Raw genomic sequence first — 14,985 nt, 5'->3', positions numbered from 1 at the left:
CATCTGCCTTTGGCTCAGGTCATGATCCCAGAGTCCTGGGATCAAGTCCCGCATCTGGCTCCCTCTTCAGCAGGGAGTCTGCTTCTCCCTGTCCCTCTGCCCCTCTCCTCTGCTCGTGTGCGCATGCTTTCTCTGTCTCTCTCTCAAATAAATAAAATCTTAAAAAAAATAAAGTTGCAATGTAAATGCAAGGACACAGCCTATGCAGTGTCATATAGTCTTATAACATTACTTGGATATTTGTTGAGACAAAAAATTATTTGCTTTCAGTATGTGACAGATGTAAGGCAACTACAAAAACGTATTCAGGAATCTGAGGAAGCAGCTCAGTTTATTAATAAAGAAGAGGAACTTTTCAAATGGGAATTGACAAAATATCCTGAACTGGATAAATTAAAAGTGAACATTGAGCCCTATCAGAAGTTTTTCAATCTTGTTCTGAGGTGGCAACGAACAGAAAAACGGTAATTTCTGGTAATGTAATAAAAATTAAGCAAATGATGTAAAAGGATTTGTAAGATGTATAGTGATTTTTTATATTGCTGTCGGCTAAGTGTTTAAAAGTAGGACATATTCATCCATTTGAAAGAGAACCAAGTGTCATACAGGAGAGATGCCAACTGGTGCTAAGGTAGCACCTGACCTTACCAATACGATACTGAAGTCTCACTTGGGTTTTCCAGAGCTGTTTCCCCTCTTTATGCAATTAATGAAGTTGACTAATATTTTTTGGAGTCAAATCTGCATTTCATTTGGCTACTCTTAGTCAGCCATTTACAGTCTGATACATATTTTAGCACATGCAGCATGGTTGAGATGATGGTGTTAATCTTATCTCTCTACCATCAACTCTACCTGTGTGATTAAGAAAAACTGTTAACTGCTCTGGCCCACAGTTGTTTCTCTATTAAAATGAGGAGGTTAGCCTGAAGAATCTCCAAGTCCCTCTTTGCACTCCAGAAGTTTCTGAGTTTAATATTTTGTCTTCAATTCAGGTGGATGGATGGAGGGTTTTTGGACCTTAATGGGGAAAGTATGGAAGCTGATGTGGATGAATTTTCCCGAGAAATTTTTAAGACCCTGAAATTTTTCCAAATGAAGCAAAAGAAGGAATTACAAGAAAAAAGAAAGGCAGCAAAAAGGCGATCTCTGGGAGAAGAGAGACTTGAAGAAGAACCAAAAGAGAATCCTACTATTACTATGTGCTCCACAGTAATGGAGCAGATAAAAGTTTTTAAGGTATGAACACATCTAATGACATTTTAGAAAGCCCTGGTAGGAGCTATTCACATCATCCAGTGCTAATGAAGCGAAATAGAAAGATTTGGAAGTAAAACCAAAGCTGAAGCTGGAAAACTTGATCTATTACTAAATCCATGCTTCATCCTTTGCTGATAAAGTCACTGAAATCAATCCCTTTGTAGAACAATGGATGGCAGATAGCAAAGCCTAGAATGACCAGCGACAACCATATAAAGAGGGTAAAAAATGACGAGGGCAGACCCATCAGCCTATCCAAGCGCAACAACACAGGGTATCAGTTAGTTGGGAAAGCTGTAAAGTCATGCCACTTAGGTTTGTATCACAATTCTGTGCTTGGCCGTGGCATACCTTGGGCAAGCTAGTTAGCCTCGCGGGCTTCAGTCATCTTTACAAGAGGATAATAAGTGTTTTTGTGACGGTGCATAAGGCCTCCAGCATCCCTAGGCAGCAGTTGCAGTGGTCCCAGGGGCAGTGCCAAGTTTCCACTGTCGGCATACTCAGAGCGCAAACTCGGATGGCATTTGGAGCACTGTTCCTGTCTGGGCCGAGGACTCTTAGAGATTCCATGAGCTGCCTGAAATTTTTTCAAAGAAACCACTTAAAATCATTTTCAATATTGAATATAGTTGTGTGGCTTAAAAAATATAAAAAGATATATCTGAGGGGTGCCTGAGTGGCTCAGTCAGTTAAGCGTCTGACTCCTGATCTCAGTTCAGGTCTTGGTCTCAGGGTTGTGAGTTCAAGCTCCACGTTGGGCTCCATGTTGGGCGTGGAGCCTACTTAAAAAAAAAAAAAAGATGTATTTGGAAAGTCTCCTTCCCATGTTTCTCACCCATATAACTCACGTTATCAATGTTAGGACTTTCATGTGTATACTTCCAGAGTTTTGTTACACATATAACAATGTGAATATATATTCTTATTCTGACATCTTTCTACATAAAATATAGCATACTATATGTATTATTTCCCCCCCTTTGCTTTGATTACTTTATCTTGGAGACTTTTCTCATCGAATATAAACTTTTTTTCTCCTTTTTTTGTACCTGTATAATGTTATATATTGGTGTTAGATTTCATGTGTGTGTGAAGGTGTGACTTCAGGGTAAATTCCAGAACAGTAAATGCCAGGTTAAAATCTATAGTCAAATTACCTTACCTAGGGGCTATGCCTATTTAAAGTCTCACCACCCTCAACAAGAGAATATCCTTAAACTTGGGTTTTTGCTAATCTGCTAAGAGAATTTTCATTTCTCTTATTTCATAAAATGTTAAGCATATTTGTATATATTTAAGAATGTTTTGTATTTCTTTGTGAACTGTTTGGTCTTATCATTGTCTATCTATTGAATTATTGATATTTTTCTTACTGATTTCTAGGACATAATATATATTAATCTTATTTATATTTCTATATTAATATTAATTATATTAATATTTCTAGGACATATTAATTTCCTAGGACATTATAAGTATATATAATACGTATATATTAGAGAGACTAGGCTTTGTCTATGATGTATTTTGCAAATATTTGTTATTTGTTTTTTGACTTTATCATGGCTCTTGCCTTACAGAAGCCTTTTTCTTTAAAGATTTTATTTATTTATTTATTTATTTGAGAGAGAGAGAGAAAGCATGAGCAAGGAGAGGGGCAGGGGGGAGGGACAAAGGGGGGAGAGGGAGAGAGAGAATCTCATGTAGACTCCCTTCTGAGCGCAGAGCCCTAGTCAGGGCTGGATCTCACAACCCGGAAATCATGACCTGAGCCAAAACCAAGAGTTGGACGCTTAACCAACTGAGCCACCCAGGCACCTCCTTGCAAAAGCCTCTTTATGTTTTTATTTGAATTTAGATTTATTGTTCCAAAGTAAACGGAAAAGGAAGGTTTTTTATTTTTATGTAGTTATCATTTTTTTTAAGATTATTTATTTATTTATTTGAGAGAGAAAGAGAGCACATGAGAGGGGGGAGGGTCAGAGGGAGAAGCAGACTCCCTGCCGAGCAGGGAGCCCGATGTGGGACTCGATCCAGGGACTCCAGGATCATGACCTGAGCCGAAGGCAGTCGCTTAACCAACTGAGCCACCCAGGCGCCCTGTAGTTATCATTCTTTTCCTTTTTTTTAAATTAAGTAATCCCTATGCCCAACATAGGGCTCGAACTCACCACCCTGGGATCAAGAGTCTCATGCCCCACCAACTGAGCCAGCCAGGTGCCCCCATTCTTTTCCTTTGTCTACTGAATTTTAAATTATAGCTAGAAATGCTTTCCTCATTCCAAGATAATGTTGTTTTTTTGTTTTTTGTTTGTTTTTTCCTCTTTGACATAGAGCCTTTATTGAGCATTCTTTTTTGGACTGCTGCCTTTATAGTGACCTTTGGGCCTCAGGGCCATGGTAATCTATTTACTCCAGATTGGGGCTTCAATTTATGGCTCATTTATGTCAAAGTCCAAAACTAGAGTAAATAACATTCCAGAATAGTTTTTTTTTTTTATTAAGTTCAATTAGCCAACATATAGTACATCATTAGTTTTTGATGTAGTGTTCATTAGTTGCATATAACACCCAATGCTCATCACAACATGTGCCCTCCTTAATACCCATCACCAGGTTACCCCATCCTTCCATCCCCCTCCCTCCTGTAACCCTCTGTTTCCTTCTAGTACTTTCATAGTTTATTATTTGCTAACATTTTATTGAGGATTCTTGAGGCGGGAGGGATGTTGATCTTAATTTTCTTGTAATGTCTGTGCAGGTTTTGGTATCAGGATTATATTGACCTTATGAAACAAATGGGAAGTTTTATTTTCTCAATTTTATTTCTCTTTTTTAAATATTTTATTTATTTTTTTGAGAGAGACAGAGATAGCGAGAGAGAGCACAAGTGGGAAGGAGCGGGAGAAGCAGACTTCCCGCTGAGCAGGGAGCCCAATGAGGGACTCGATCCCAGGATCCTGGGATCATAACCTGAGCCGAAGGCAGATGCTTAACCGACTGAGCCACCCAGGCACCCCATATTTTATTTCTTTTTTTAAAAAGATTTTATTTATTTGAGAGAGAGTGCGCATGAGCTGGGGGGTGGGGAGAGTGGCAGAGGGAGAGAGAGAAGTGGACTCCCTGCTGAGCAGGGAGCCCGATGTGGGGCTTGATCCCAGGACCCTGCATCATGACCTGAGCATGATAATGAATTTTTAATAAAGCTAAACTTATTCACTTTGAGAGTATGTCCTTTCTACTTTTTAGGTGTTAATAATTCATTTATTTAACAAATAATTTTTGAGTGCCTATTATGTTATATCAAGTTCTGTTGAATGCTGGGGAATAAGCAAAAACACATGATGATGATAACAAGTGGAAGGTTAAAAACAAAGTCCTTACTAATCAAAATGGAAAGTTGGATAATCTATGATCCTCTGATTTAAAAAAAAGTAAATTTTAAATAAAGTAAAAAAATTTACTTTATTAAATTATTATTTATAAAAAATGGAAACATGATCATACAAATATAAAAATAAACATATATCAAATATTTTATTCTATTTACTAATTAATGAGAGAACCAGTTAGGTGGTAAGTCTGGTTCAAAGAGCAGTTGAGGAGCTGAGTATTTATGGGCAATTTAATAAAGGAATGTTAGAAAAAGATTGCTAGTATTGATCTAAAACTGGTTAATGTCACACAGAACAAAGTATAACATTTGGAGTTACCTTTTGTATTTAACAGAAATTACTTACATCTCTATCGGACAAAAATCTACAAGTTGTAATTTTACAAAGTCTGGGACATTGAGTAATAAACAGTGAGTTGAATAAAATACAGTCTTTAAATAGTTACATTTTCCTTAGGTGGCCCTATACCTGAGATGACATTGAAAGGACACACCAGCTACCATTTTTTTCCTTTTTCCCTCAAGTTTTTTTTTTTAATTTAATTTTATTATGTTATGTTAGTCACCATACAATACATCACCAGTTTTCGATATAATGATCCACGATTCATTGTTTTCATGCAACATCCAGTGCTCCGTGCAGTACGTGCCCTCCTTAATACCCATCACTGGGCTAACCCATCCCCCCACCCCCTTCCCCTCTAAAACCCTCAGTTTGTTTCTCAGAGTCCATAGTCTCTCATGGTTCATCTCTCCCTCCGATTCCACCCCCCTTCATTTTTTCCCTTCCTTCTCCTAATGTCCTCCATGTTATTCCTTATGTTCACAAATAAGTGAAACCATATGATAATTGACTTTCTCTGCTTGACTTATTTCACTTACCATAATCTCCTCCAGTCCCCTCCATGTTGATGTAAAAGTTGGGTATTCATCCTTTCTGATGGCTGAGTAATATTCCATTGTATATATGGACCACATCTTCTTTATCCATTCATCTGTTGAAGGGCATCTCGGCTCTTTCCACAGTTTGGCTATTGCGGACATTGCTGCTGTGAACATTGGGGTGCATATGGCTCTTCACTACATCTGTGTCTTTGGGGTAAATACCCAGTAGTGCAATTGCTGGGTCATAGGGTAGCTCTATTTTTAATTTTTTGAGGCACCTCCACACTGTTTTCCAAAGTGGCTGTACCAACTTGCATTCCCACCAACAGTGTAAGAGGGTTCCCCTTTCTCCACAACCTCTCCAACATTTGTTGTTTCTTGTCTTGTCAATTTTTGCCATTCTGACTGGTGTAAGGTGATATCTCAATATGGTTTTGATTTGAATTTCCCTGATGGCTAATGATGATGATCAGTTTTAACGGTTTTTAAATGAATTCCTTAGTGGGGCACCTGACTGACTCAAGTGGTGGAGCCTGCAACTCTTGATATCAGGGTTTGAGCCCCATGTTGGATGTATAGATTACTTAAAAAATATTAAAAAATAATTGAATTCCTTAGAATTTTCTATATATGAGATCATGTAACCTGTAAATAGAGAGAGTTTTATGTTTTTCTTTCCAATCTAAATGTCTTTTTAAGAAAATTTTTCACGTAATTAGTGGCTTGGATATTGACATTAGAGTCTTCTAGTTCAATATTTTTTTGTCCAGGTCACACAAATTGACTTTTGCCCCTCAGAACACAATGTAGCAAGAGAAATGTCTGTAAACAACTGGTAATAAAAGGCAGAATGAAGAAATTCATAGGTAGAAGATAGCAGTATCCTCTGAAAGAAAAGGGCATAGAGCAATTAATTTTGTCATTTGGAAAACAGATAAGGCTTTACTAAGGAGGTGACCAGAAGTGTAAATATGATTTTGTTGGGCTTTGAATTGGATTGGGAACAGGAAGAGATAAGTGTTCTTTTTCTATCTCTCTCTGTTAACACATTTTTATTATCGAATACTTGAAGACTATATGTAACATACATGTAAGCTATGAAGAAAATGAACATGCATGAACTCTTACCTATTCTTTAAAATTAAAAAATTATCAATACTCTTGCTTCTCTCTATATAATCCTTCCCTATTTTAAGCCCCTTAGTCCCCCTTGAAGATAAGTGTGTCATAAATTGTTTGTAATTCTTTTTTTGTTTGTTCGTATTTGTATGTAACAATTTATAAAAATATATCATCCATTTTTAGTCTTACGTGACTTGATTTTTTTTCACTCAGCCTTATGTTTCTAAAACTCATCCATGTCTTGGGAATGACTGTAGTCCTTCATTTTCACTCCTATATATTATTGCTTACTTACCTAATTCATTGATTTTCCTACTTATGGTCTTATGAACAAAGATCCCTCAGAGTACTTACATTTCATATTTCTTCTTCTGTGAAATGCCTATTTAGGCCCTTTGACTCTTTTGTCATTTTTGTTTCAGTGGTTGTTTCTGTTGTTTTTATTGTTAATTTATGAAATTTTTTATAATATATTCTGGGTAATAGTCCTTTGTCAGTTATATGATAATGAATCTACCAGTGCATGGTATTTAGATTTTCTTTAACATCTTTTAATAAAGTTATATGGTTTCTCCAAAATAGCTTTGCACAGCTTTCACTTAATTTATCCCTAGGTATGGGCACCTGGCTGGCTCAGTTGGAAGAACATGTGACTCTTGATCTTAGGGTTTGGGTTTGAGCCCCAAGTTAGGTGTAGAGATTACTAAAAAAGATATTAGTAAACTTTAAAAAATTAAACAAAATTTATCCCTAGGTACTTTATTTTATTGTTGCTACCATAAATTGGTCTTTTTGTTAATTATGCTATCTGTGGCTTATATATAGTAATTCTTTTAATTTTCTTTATATTAATTTAATATCTAGTCATTGTACATAGACAATAATCTGTGAACAATGTCAGTTTTTTCCTCCATTATACCCCCTAGGTCCATCCATTTTGCAAATGGTATGATCTCATTCTTTTTTTTTTAGAGAGCATGCATACGTGCATGTGGGGGGGGGAGGGGCAGAGGGAGAGGAAGAGAGAGAGAACCCTAGGCATGCTCCATGCCCAGTGCAAAGTGTCCCTTGGGGCTCTATCTCACAACCCTGAGATCATGACCTGAGCCAAAATCAAGAGTTGGAGGCTTAACTGACTGAGCCACCCAGGTGCCTTCATCTCATTCTTTTTTTGTGGCTGAGTAATATTCCATTGTATATATACCACATCCTCTTCCATTCATCCATTGATGGACACTTAGGTTGCTTCCATGTCTTGGGTATTATAAATAATACTGCAGTAAACATAGCGTGCATATATCTTTTTGAATTCATGTTTTGGTTTTCTTTGGGTAGTTTTGTTTTTTAAATTTCTATTCCCCAATCTTTTATTTGTTTATATTACTTCACTGGCTGGGACACTCAATACAGTGTTCATTAGAAGTGGTAATAATAGGTGTGCTTATCTTGTTCTTGATTTTAAAGAAAATTAAGGAAGGCACGTGTTGTGTTGAGCACTGGGTGTTATATGCAATTAATGAATCATTGAACACTACATCAAAAACTAATGATGTACTATATTTTGGCTAACTGAACATAATAATGAAAAAAACTTTAAAAAAATAAAGAAAATGTTCTAATGTCAATATCAAGAATGATGAACTGAGTATTTTCATTTGGTAGTTAATTTTCACTTCCAAACAGAAGTTACATTTTGGCATTTTGGTGCAATCTTTTCCCCCATTTATGTTATGTATGTATGTGTGTGTATTTGTAACTATATATTATGTTATGTTATATGTTTCTACATATAATATATACAACAACTTTGTGTTTCTATAATAATACCACAGTTTTAATTAGCATAGTCTTATCATATAGTTTAATATCATATAGAATATTTACCCCTTTCTTTTTTGCTCTTAAAATTTTCTGGGCTATTTCTAAATGTTTATTTGTGCAGGTGAACTTTGGAATCATTTTGTTAGTTTCTCTTCTCCTCTAAACTCTAATTGGGATTTTGACTGGACTCATCAAATATGTCAAATAATTTCAAGAACTGTAATCTTTACACTATTGAGGCTTCATCTATAAAATCTATGTGTGCGTGGCAGTCAAAAGAGTGACTCATTATGGTTTATATTTTCACCATTAGGATTATATCCCTACTGTCTCCATCCTGTGTAATCCAGGAATGAGAACTCGTCACTGGAAGCAGATATCAGAAATTGTAGGCTATGACTTGACTCCAGATTCTGGAACTACACTGAGAAAAATTTTAAAATTAAACCTTACACCATACTTGGAAAAATTTGAAGTGATAAGTGCAGGTGCAAGCAAGGTAAATATGAAGATCAACTGAAATACTTTATTTGATGAGTTTGTTAATCAAATGATCACAGTTTTTTGGGGGGGTGAGTATATAGTACTGGATAGTAGTGGGAGGAGATGGAGGAACACAATAGGAGACCACTCTTTTCTCCCCCCACAACGTGTGTACTTTTATACGACTTCTTTGTAGTAAATCCAAACTAAAAATGGCTCCTTTGACTTCTTCATGTGTGTGTGTCATGTGATGTGTGTGTATTCTAGCAGAGTAAGTATGACCTTCTAGGGTTCTTGAAATATACAGAAAGTATCTTCAGACTGTAGCTTGTAGAAAGGCTACTTCACAGAAAGTTCAGCAGGTATTTTATTCTAGTGTCTATTTTAATACTGACAGTAGTAGTTTTCCTAGCAAGTGAATTTTTTTTTAAACTACACTATTATTCTTAGGAATTTTTAAATTGTTTGAGAAACCTTTTTAACTTAAAGAGAGTTACAGTGTCTTATGCTAAGAAAATGACTGTGTAATGCATCCAATGCTTACTGGATTCACCAGGGAAAGTCGATACAATAAATAAGACCTTTCTTCACCAGCCCCTTCTTTCTCCTTTTCTCCCTTTTAGGAATTTTCATTAGAGAAAGCCCTGCATACAATGATGGGAACCTGGGATGATATTGCTTTTCATATAAGTCCATATCGTGATACTGGAGTCTCTATTCTTTCTTCAGTAGATGAGATTCAGACTCTCCTTGATGATCAAATTATAAAAACTCAGACAATGAGAGGCTCACCTTTCATCAAACCATTTGAAAAAGAGATCAAGGTATGCCAAATATGATAGCTTCTGGTCATTTATAAAAATTGTAATCTTACTACATATATAGTCTTGTGGAAATAAGTCAGTTTGTTGGATAGCTTTGGTGACATACAGGCACAGATATTTAAAATTAGTGTGGAACCATATAGAACAGATCTGAGACATTAACTCTAGTAATTTTGAAAAGAGCAGATTTGTTTTATTAAAAAAAACTTCCCCAATGACAGTGATAGACTTGGAAGGAAAACAGTTGGTATTATTGATTCTAACTTTAGGCAGCCTAGACCCTGTTTCATGCTATATTCTTGTAACTTGTAATGAAGTTCTACATACCATATTTTAGCTATATTTGTAAACAACCAGCTTGAGGGTCTTTTAGAATAATTAATGAATTATGGTCCACTTGATATCAAAACAAATGATATTTGAGACTTAGATTATTTCATATTCTTATAGTTGATATGGGTAAATACAGAAAACAAATTATAATTAATAGCTTCATGGCTAGTATCAAAGTTCTAAATGGGGGCTATATAAAATGGGGGAAAAGACAGACAACAAATGGATGCTTCCCTTGATATTTACAGCCCCTGCTCTAGGGGCTTTACATTTATTAAACCATCTAACCCCCATAACAGATGTTCAAGATGGGCAATGTTATCTGTACTCAGAGATAAGGAAACCAAGGCATTGGAAGATAGGTAATTTACCCACATTCACCCAGGTAATAAATGACAGAACTGGGATTCAAACCAAGGTAGTCTGGTTTTCATTTGAACATAAATAGTGCTTTCATGGAAGACCTTGGCTCTCAATATTTGGAGAAGACAGAGTGTTGTCTTCCAAAAGGACATAATGCTACACATTTTCCCATGAATCAGGCTGGTCTACTTCTCCTGATAAGATATTATGTCTTTTGTAGAAATTTCTTATCTAACAAGGGAGAGTTTACAAGAAAAAATTTTAAAGCTCTAACAGCTTTTAAAACAATAAAAATAGGAGGCCTAATTTCTTGACACACAGGATCTTAGGCCACATATTTAAGAACCAAAGAGATTGTATAATGGTCTTCAGCTAGTGAAATGTCTTGTGAGTTCTAGGAAACCTATGAGACTAAAGAGACTTGTTTGCTTGTCCCTCCCCTGCCCCCTCCAAGTTGTGTTGATGTAGAGTAGGATTTCTCAACCTGGTACTAATGACATTTTGAGCTCAATAATTCTTTGTTGTGGGGGCTGTTTTGTACATGTTAGGAAGTTTAGTGGTGTTCCTGGCCTCTACTCACGAGATATTAGTAGCACCCTCACCTCTCGGTTGTGACAAATGAAAATGTCTCCAGACATTGTCAAATGTCCCCTGGGGTGGAGAGCAAAATAGCCCCTAGGTTGATAACCACTGGTGTACAGCAAGATATTTCTGGATGCTTTTCAGGCTTGGAATGGTTCCCTAAAGATTAAGAAATTGGTCTAAATAACTAGTCATTTCCTATAGTGAGTTTCAATGACTTAGGAAAACTTGGGACTTCTAGAGTTTTTCTAAGTCGATGCGATACCCACAAATGACCTTGAGCTGTTTTGCCTTGATTTAAAAATAAGAGTAAATTTTAAATAAATATCCCTTGCTGTAATTTTTTTTAAAGATTTTATTTATTTATTTGTTGGAGAGAGAGAGCACAAGCAGGGAGAGCGGCAGGCAGAGGGAGAAGCAGACTCCCCGCTGAGCAAGGAGCCCCACTCGGGACTCCATCCCAGGATCTCAGGATCATGAGCTGAAGGCAGATGCTTAACCGACTGAGCCACCACCCAGGTGTCCCTCCTTGGTGTAATTTATGTTTTTTTCTTTAATAACTGGAATTTAGGGGACGCCTGGGTGGCTCAGTCAGTTAAACATCTGCCTTCGGCTCAGGTCATGATCCCAGAGTCCTGGGATCGAGTCCCGCATCGGGCTCCTTGCTCAGTGGGGAGTCTGCTGCTCTCCCTGCTTGTGCTTTCTCTCTCTCTCTCTAATAAATAAATAAAATCTTTAAAAAAAATAACTGGAATTTAGTACAGTGTGCTTTTCATTAAGGCCTGGGAAGACCGCTTGATTCGAATACAAGAAACGATTGATGAATGGTTAAAAGTACAATCTCACTGGCTGTACCTGGAGCCCATATTTTGTTCTGAGGATATCATGCACCAGATGCCAGAAGAAGGGCGTCAGTTTCAGACAGTAGACAGACATTGGAGAGATATCATGAAGTTCTGTGCAAAAGATCCAAAGGTGAAGCATTTGTTTTGTCTCTTACAAATAAAGGGAACCTTTCATTGTGGTTATTAAAGAAAGCATCTGGCTCTTTTTTTTTTTCTGATTACAGAAACAAAACCTGCTCTCTGTAGACAAACTGGAAAGTTCAGAAAAACAGAAGAAAGAGCCAAGCATTAAAATAACTTTACATTTCAATTCATACAATACACTACTTATAACTCTAATAGTGCAACCGCCTCAAATGCACATTTAACGCATTTGACTGCGATAGACACTCACTGCTATGCTTCTCTTGTAAAATAAACTGTAAAATAAAATAAGATGGAGGGGGGAGGGGGGGTGGGGAGAGAGAAAGAGAAAGAGAGAATGAGTATAGGTGATTGACCTGACATTCTACTCAATGACTATATGCTTGGGAGCAATGGAACAAAGAATCTGCAGTTGGCCTCACTTGCTATGTGTCTCCCCTAGTGAGTATAGCACCTTGTTGAGTGTGATTCTCATGTTGAAAGACAGACTATGTATTTTTCATACACATAGTACGCATAGTCCATAGATATACATCCACTTTTTTATCTGGTATTCAACTTAAGAAATAACAATTTCTTCCAATGCTGGATGAAAATTAGCCATGCTGGACTTATTGGGAGTCAACAGTACGCTGAAATGGATGCATTCCAAGGATTTTGCCTCCTTACACAGTAATCTCAGAACCTTTGTGAAACATGATTTCTTGTAGGTCAGAAGTCAGCAGCTTTTTTCTGCAGAGGACCAGGTGGTAAATATTTTAGACTTTGTGGGACATACAGTCTTTTTGCAACTACACAAGTCTGCCACTGTAGTAGGGAGAAAGCAGCTAGAGACAGTATGTAAGTGCACGGATGTGTCTGCGCTACAATAAAACTTTCTGGACAGTGACATTTTCATGTACCATGAAATATGATTTTTCTTTTCATTTTTTCATCCTTTTAAAAGTATAAAAATAATTCTTAGCTCACAGGTCATACAAAAACCAGCAGCAGAGTGCATTCCTATATCAAAACATCAAGTTGTACACGTTAAATATATACAATTTTTTTTTTTTTCAATTGTACCTTATAAAGCTGGAGAAAAAAAAAAGACACTAGCAGCAAGTTGGATTTAGCCCATGGGATGTAGTTCACCAACGCATACTGTAGATTGTTTACAGTTGACAGCTGTAAATGTAAAAATTAAATCACACACCAACCAAAAGGACTTTTCCCACATCATTCAGAAGAATATAGTAGAAATGAAAATGTGCATGACAGTTATAACTTCTCATTTGTAACTTGCATCCTTGGATAAGAATATTTTTTGATTTATTGAATTATAATAGTTTTACATGACAAAAAATTTGGTAACAATTTTCATCAGCCTTTTGACATTTCAACATTTTTGACATATACTATAGACAAATGTTTAGGACTTATAATTACATCTGGTATATAAGTGCTGACCTGAACAAATGTGTATTTTTTAGGTTCTTGCTGCTGCTTCTTTAGCAGGTTTATTGGAAAAATTGCAGAACTGCAACGAACTTTTGGAGAAAATTATGAAAGGGCTTAATGCATATCTTGAAAAAAAACGACTTTTCTTCCCTCGGTATGATGGATAATTAATTGTGCTATAACTTAAAGCATTTTCTGATACGTGATGAAGGATAACTAAAGCATTTGTATTTTCATGTTTTTCTCTAGTTTTTTCTTCTTATCTAATGATGAAATGTTAGAGATTTTGTCAGAGACCAAAGACCCACTTAGAGTTCAGCCTCATTTAAAAAAATGCTTCGAGGGCATTGCTAAGTTGGAATTCCTTCCTAATTTGGATATTAAGGCCATGTATAGCTCTGAAGGCGAGCGAGTGCAGCTGATTGCCCTTATTTCCACGTCTGCAGCGCGAGGTGCCGTGGAAAAGTGGCTCATTCAAGTGGAAGATTTAATGCTCCGGAGTATTCGTGATGTGATCGCGGCAGCCAGGCTGGTGTGTTTCCTAAGATTTAATGTACACCCTATGTTCCACAAGTGCTTTCTTTTTAGGAGGTTTTGAATTTGTGCTGGTAAATTAACATTTACAGTTCTTACTATTTTAAACCATTTATTATTTTTTACTCTTTGTTTCTAACATTAAGATAATAATGTTAGTAAGAACTGATAATATGTGATTAAGAGCTATAAAGGACAAAAGGTATTATGAGAATAAGGTATAGATGAGTTAGGATGGGGTGGGGGGGGGGCTTTCTAGTGATAGGCTCTTACAGGAAGTGAAATTGAAAGTGAGACCCAAAGTAGGAATTAACGAGATAAAGAGCAAATGGAAGAGCATCTAGGTATTTTGTGTACAGCCCCTGGGATCAGAAAGAACCTCAGACAGGGGTGTTAAATGCATGATCTCCTGCTGTTCACACCTAAACAATTACTTAGAAACTCAAAATGAGATGAACAAACATTAAAAGAGGGTATATAATATTTGAAAGAAATGTAACACCTAAGTACTACATGTACCTTGCTTATGCTAATCCAGTTAACTTAATCTTGAATAATAAAATTCAATGTATTTTTGTCTTTAGAACCACAAAGGAACAGTTATATAGTTAAAAAAAAAAGGCATTTATTTTTTTAAATTTTATTATGTTATGTTAGTCACCATACAATACATCATTAGTTTTTGATGTAGTGATCCATGATCCATTGTTTTCGTATAACACCCAGTGCTCCATGCAGTATGTGCCCTCCTTAATACCCATCACCGGGCTAACCAATCCCCCCTCCCCCTCCCCTCTAAAACCCTGTTTGTTTCTCAGGTCCATAGTCTCTCATGTTTCATCTCTCCCTCCAATTCCCCCCGCCCATTTTTCCCTTCCTTCTCCTAATGTCCTCCATGTTATTCCTTATGTTCCACAAATAAGTGAAACCATATGATAATTGACTTTCTCTGCTT

At 36.5% G+C, this 14,985-nt stretch overlaps 1 protein-coding gene across 1 annotated transcript in view; it reads left to right on the top strand.

Annotated features, from left to right (window-relative positions):
* Positions 1–14,985, top strand: part of DNAH12 (dynein axonemal heavy chain 12) — a 234,173-nt gene that overhangs the window by 53,229 nt on the left and 165,959 nt on the right. The window contains exons 15-21 of the mRNA XM_032412204.1: positions 271–464; positions 996–1,239; positions 8,796–8,981; positions 9,589–9,789; positions 11,848–12,042; positions 13,529–13,650; positions 13,746–14,028. Coding sequence (XP_032268095.1) covers positions 271–464; positions 996–1,239; positions 8,796–8,981; positions 9,589–9,789; positions 11,848–12,042; positions 13,529–13,650; positions 13,746–14,028 — 1,425 coding nt within the window. The remainder of the gene's footprint in view (positions 1–270; positions 465–995; positions 1,240–8,795; positions 8,982–9,588; positions 9,790–11,847; positions 12,043–13,528; positions 13,651–13,745; positions 14,029–14,985) is intronic.

This window comes from Phoca vitulina, unplaced genomic scaffold, assembly GCF_004348235.1.
Source record: "Phoca vitulina isolate PV1807 unplaced genomic scaffold, GSC_HSeal_1.0 scaffold13, whole genome shotgun sequence".
NCBI classification, from domain to species: Eukaryota; Metazoa; Chordata; class Mammalia; order Carnivora; family Phocidae; genus Phoca; species Phoca vitulina.
Note: the sequence above shows the minus strand (reverse complement) of the source record. Positions and strands in the feature narration are given on the sequence as shown.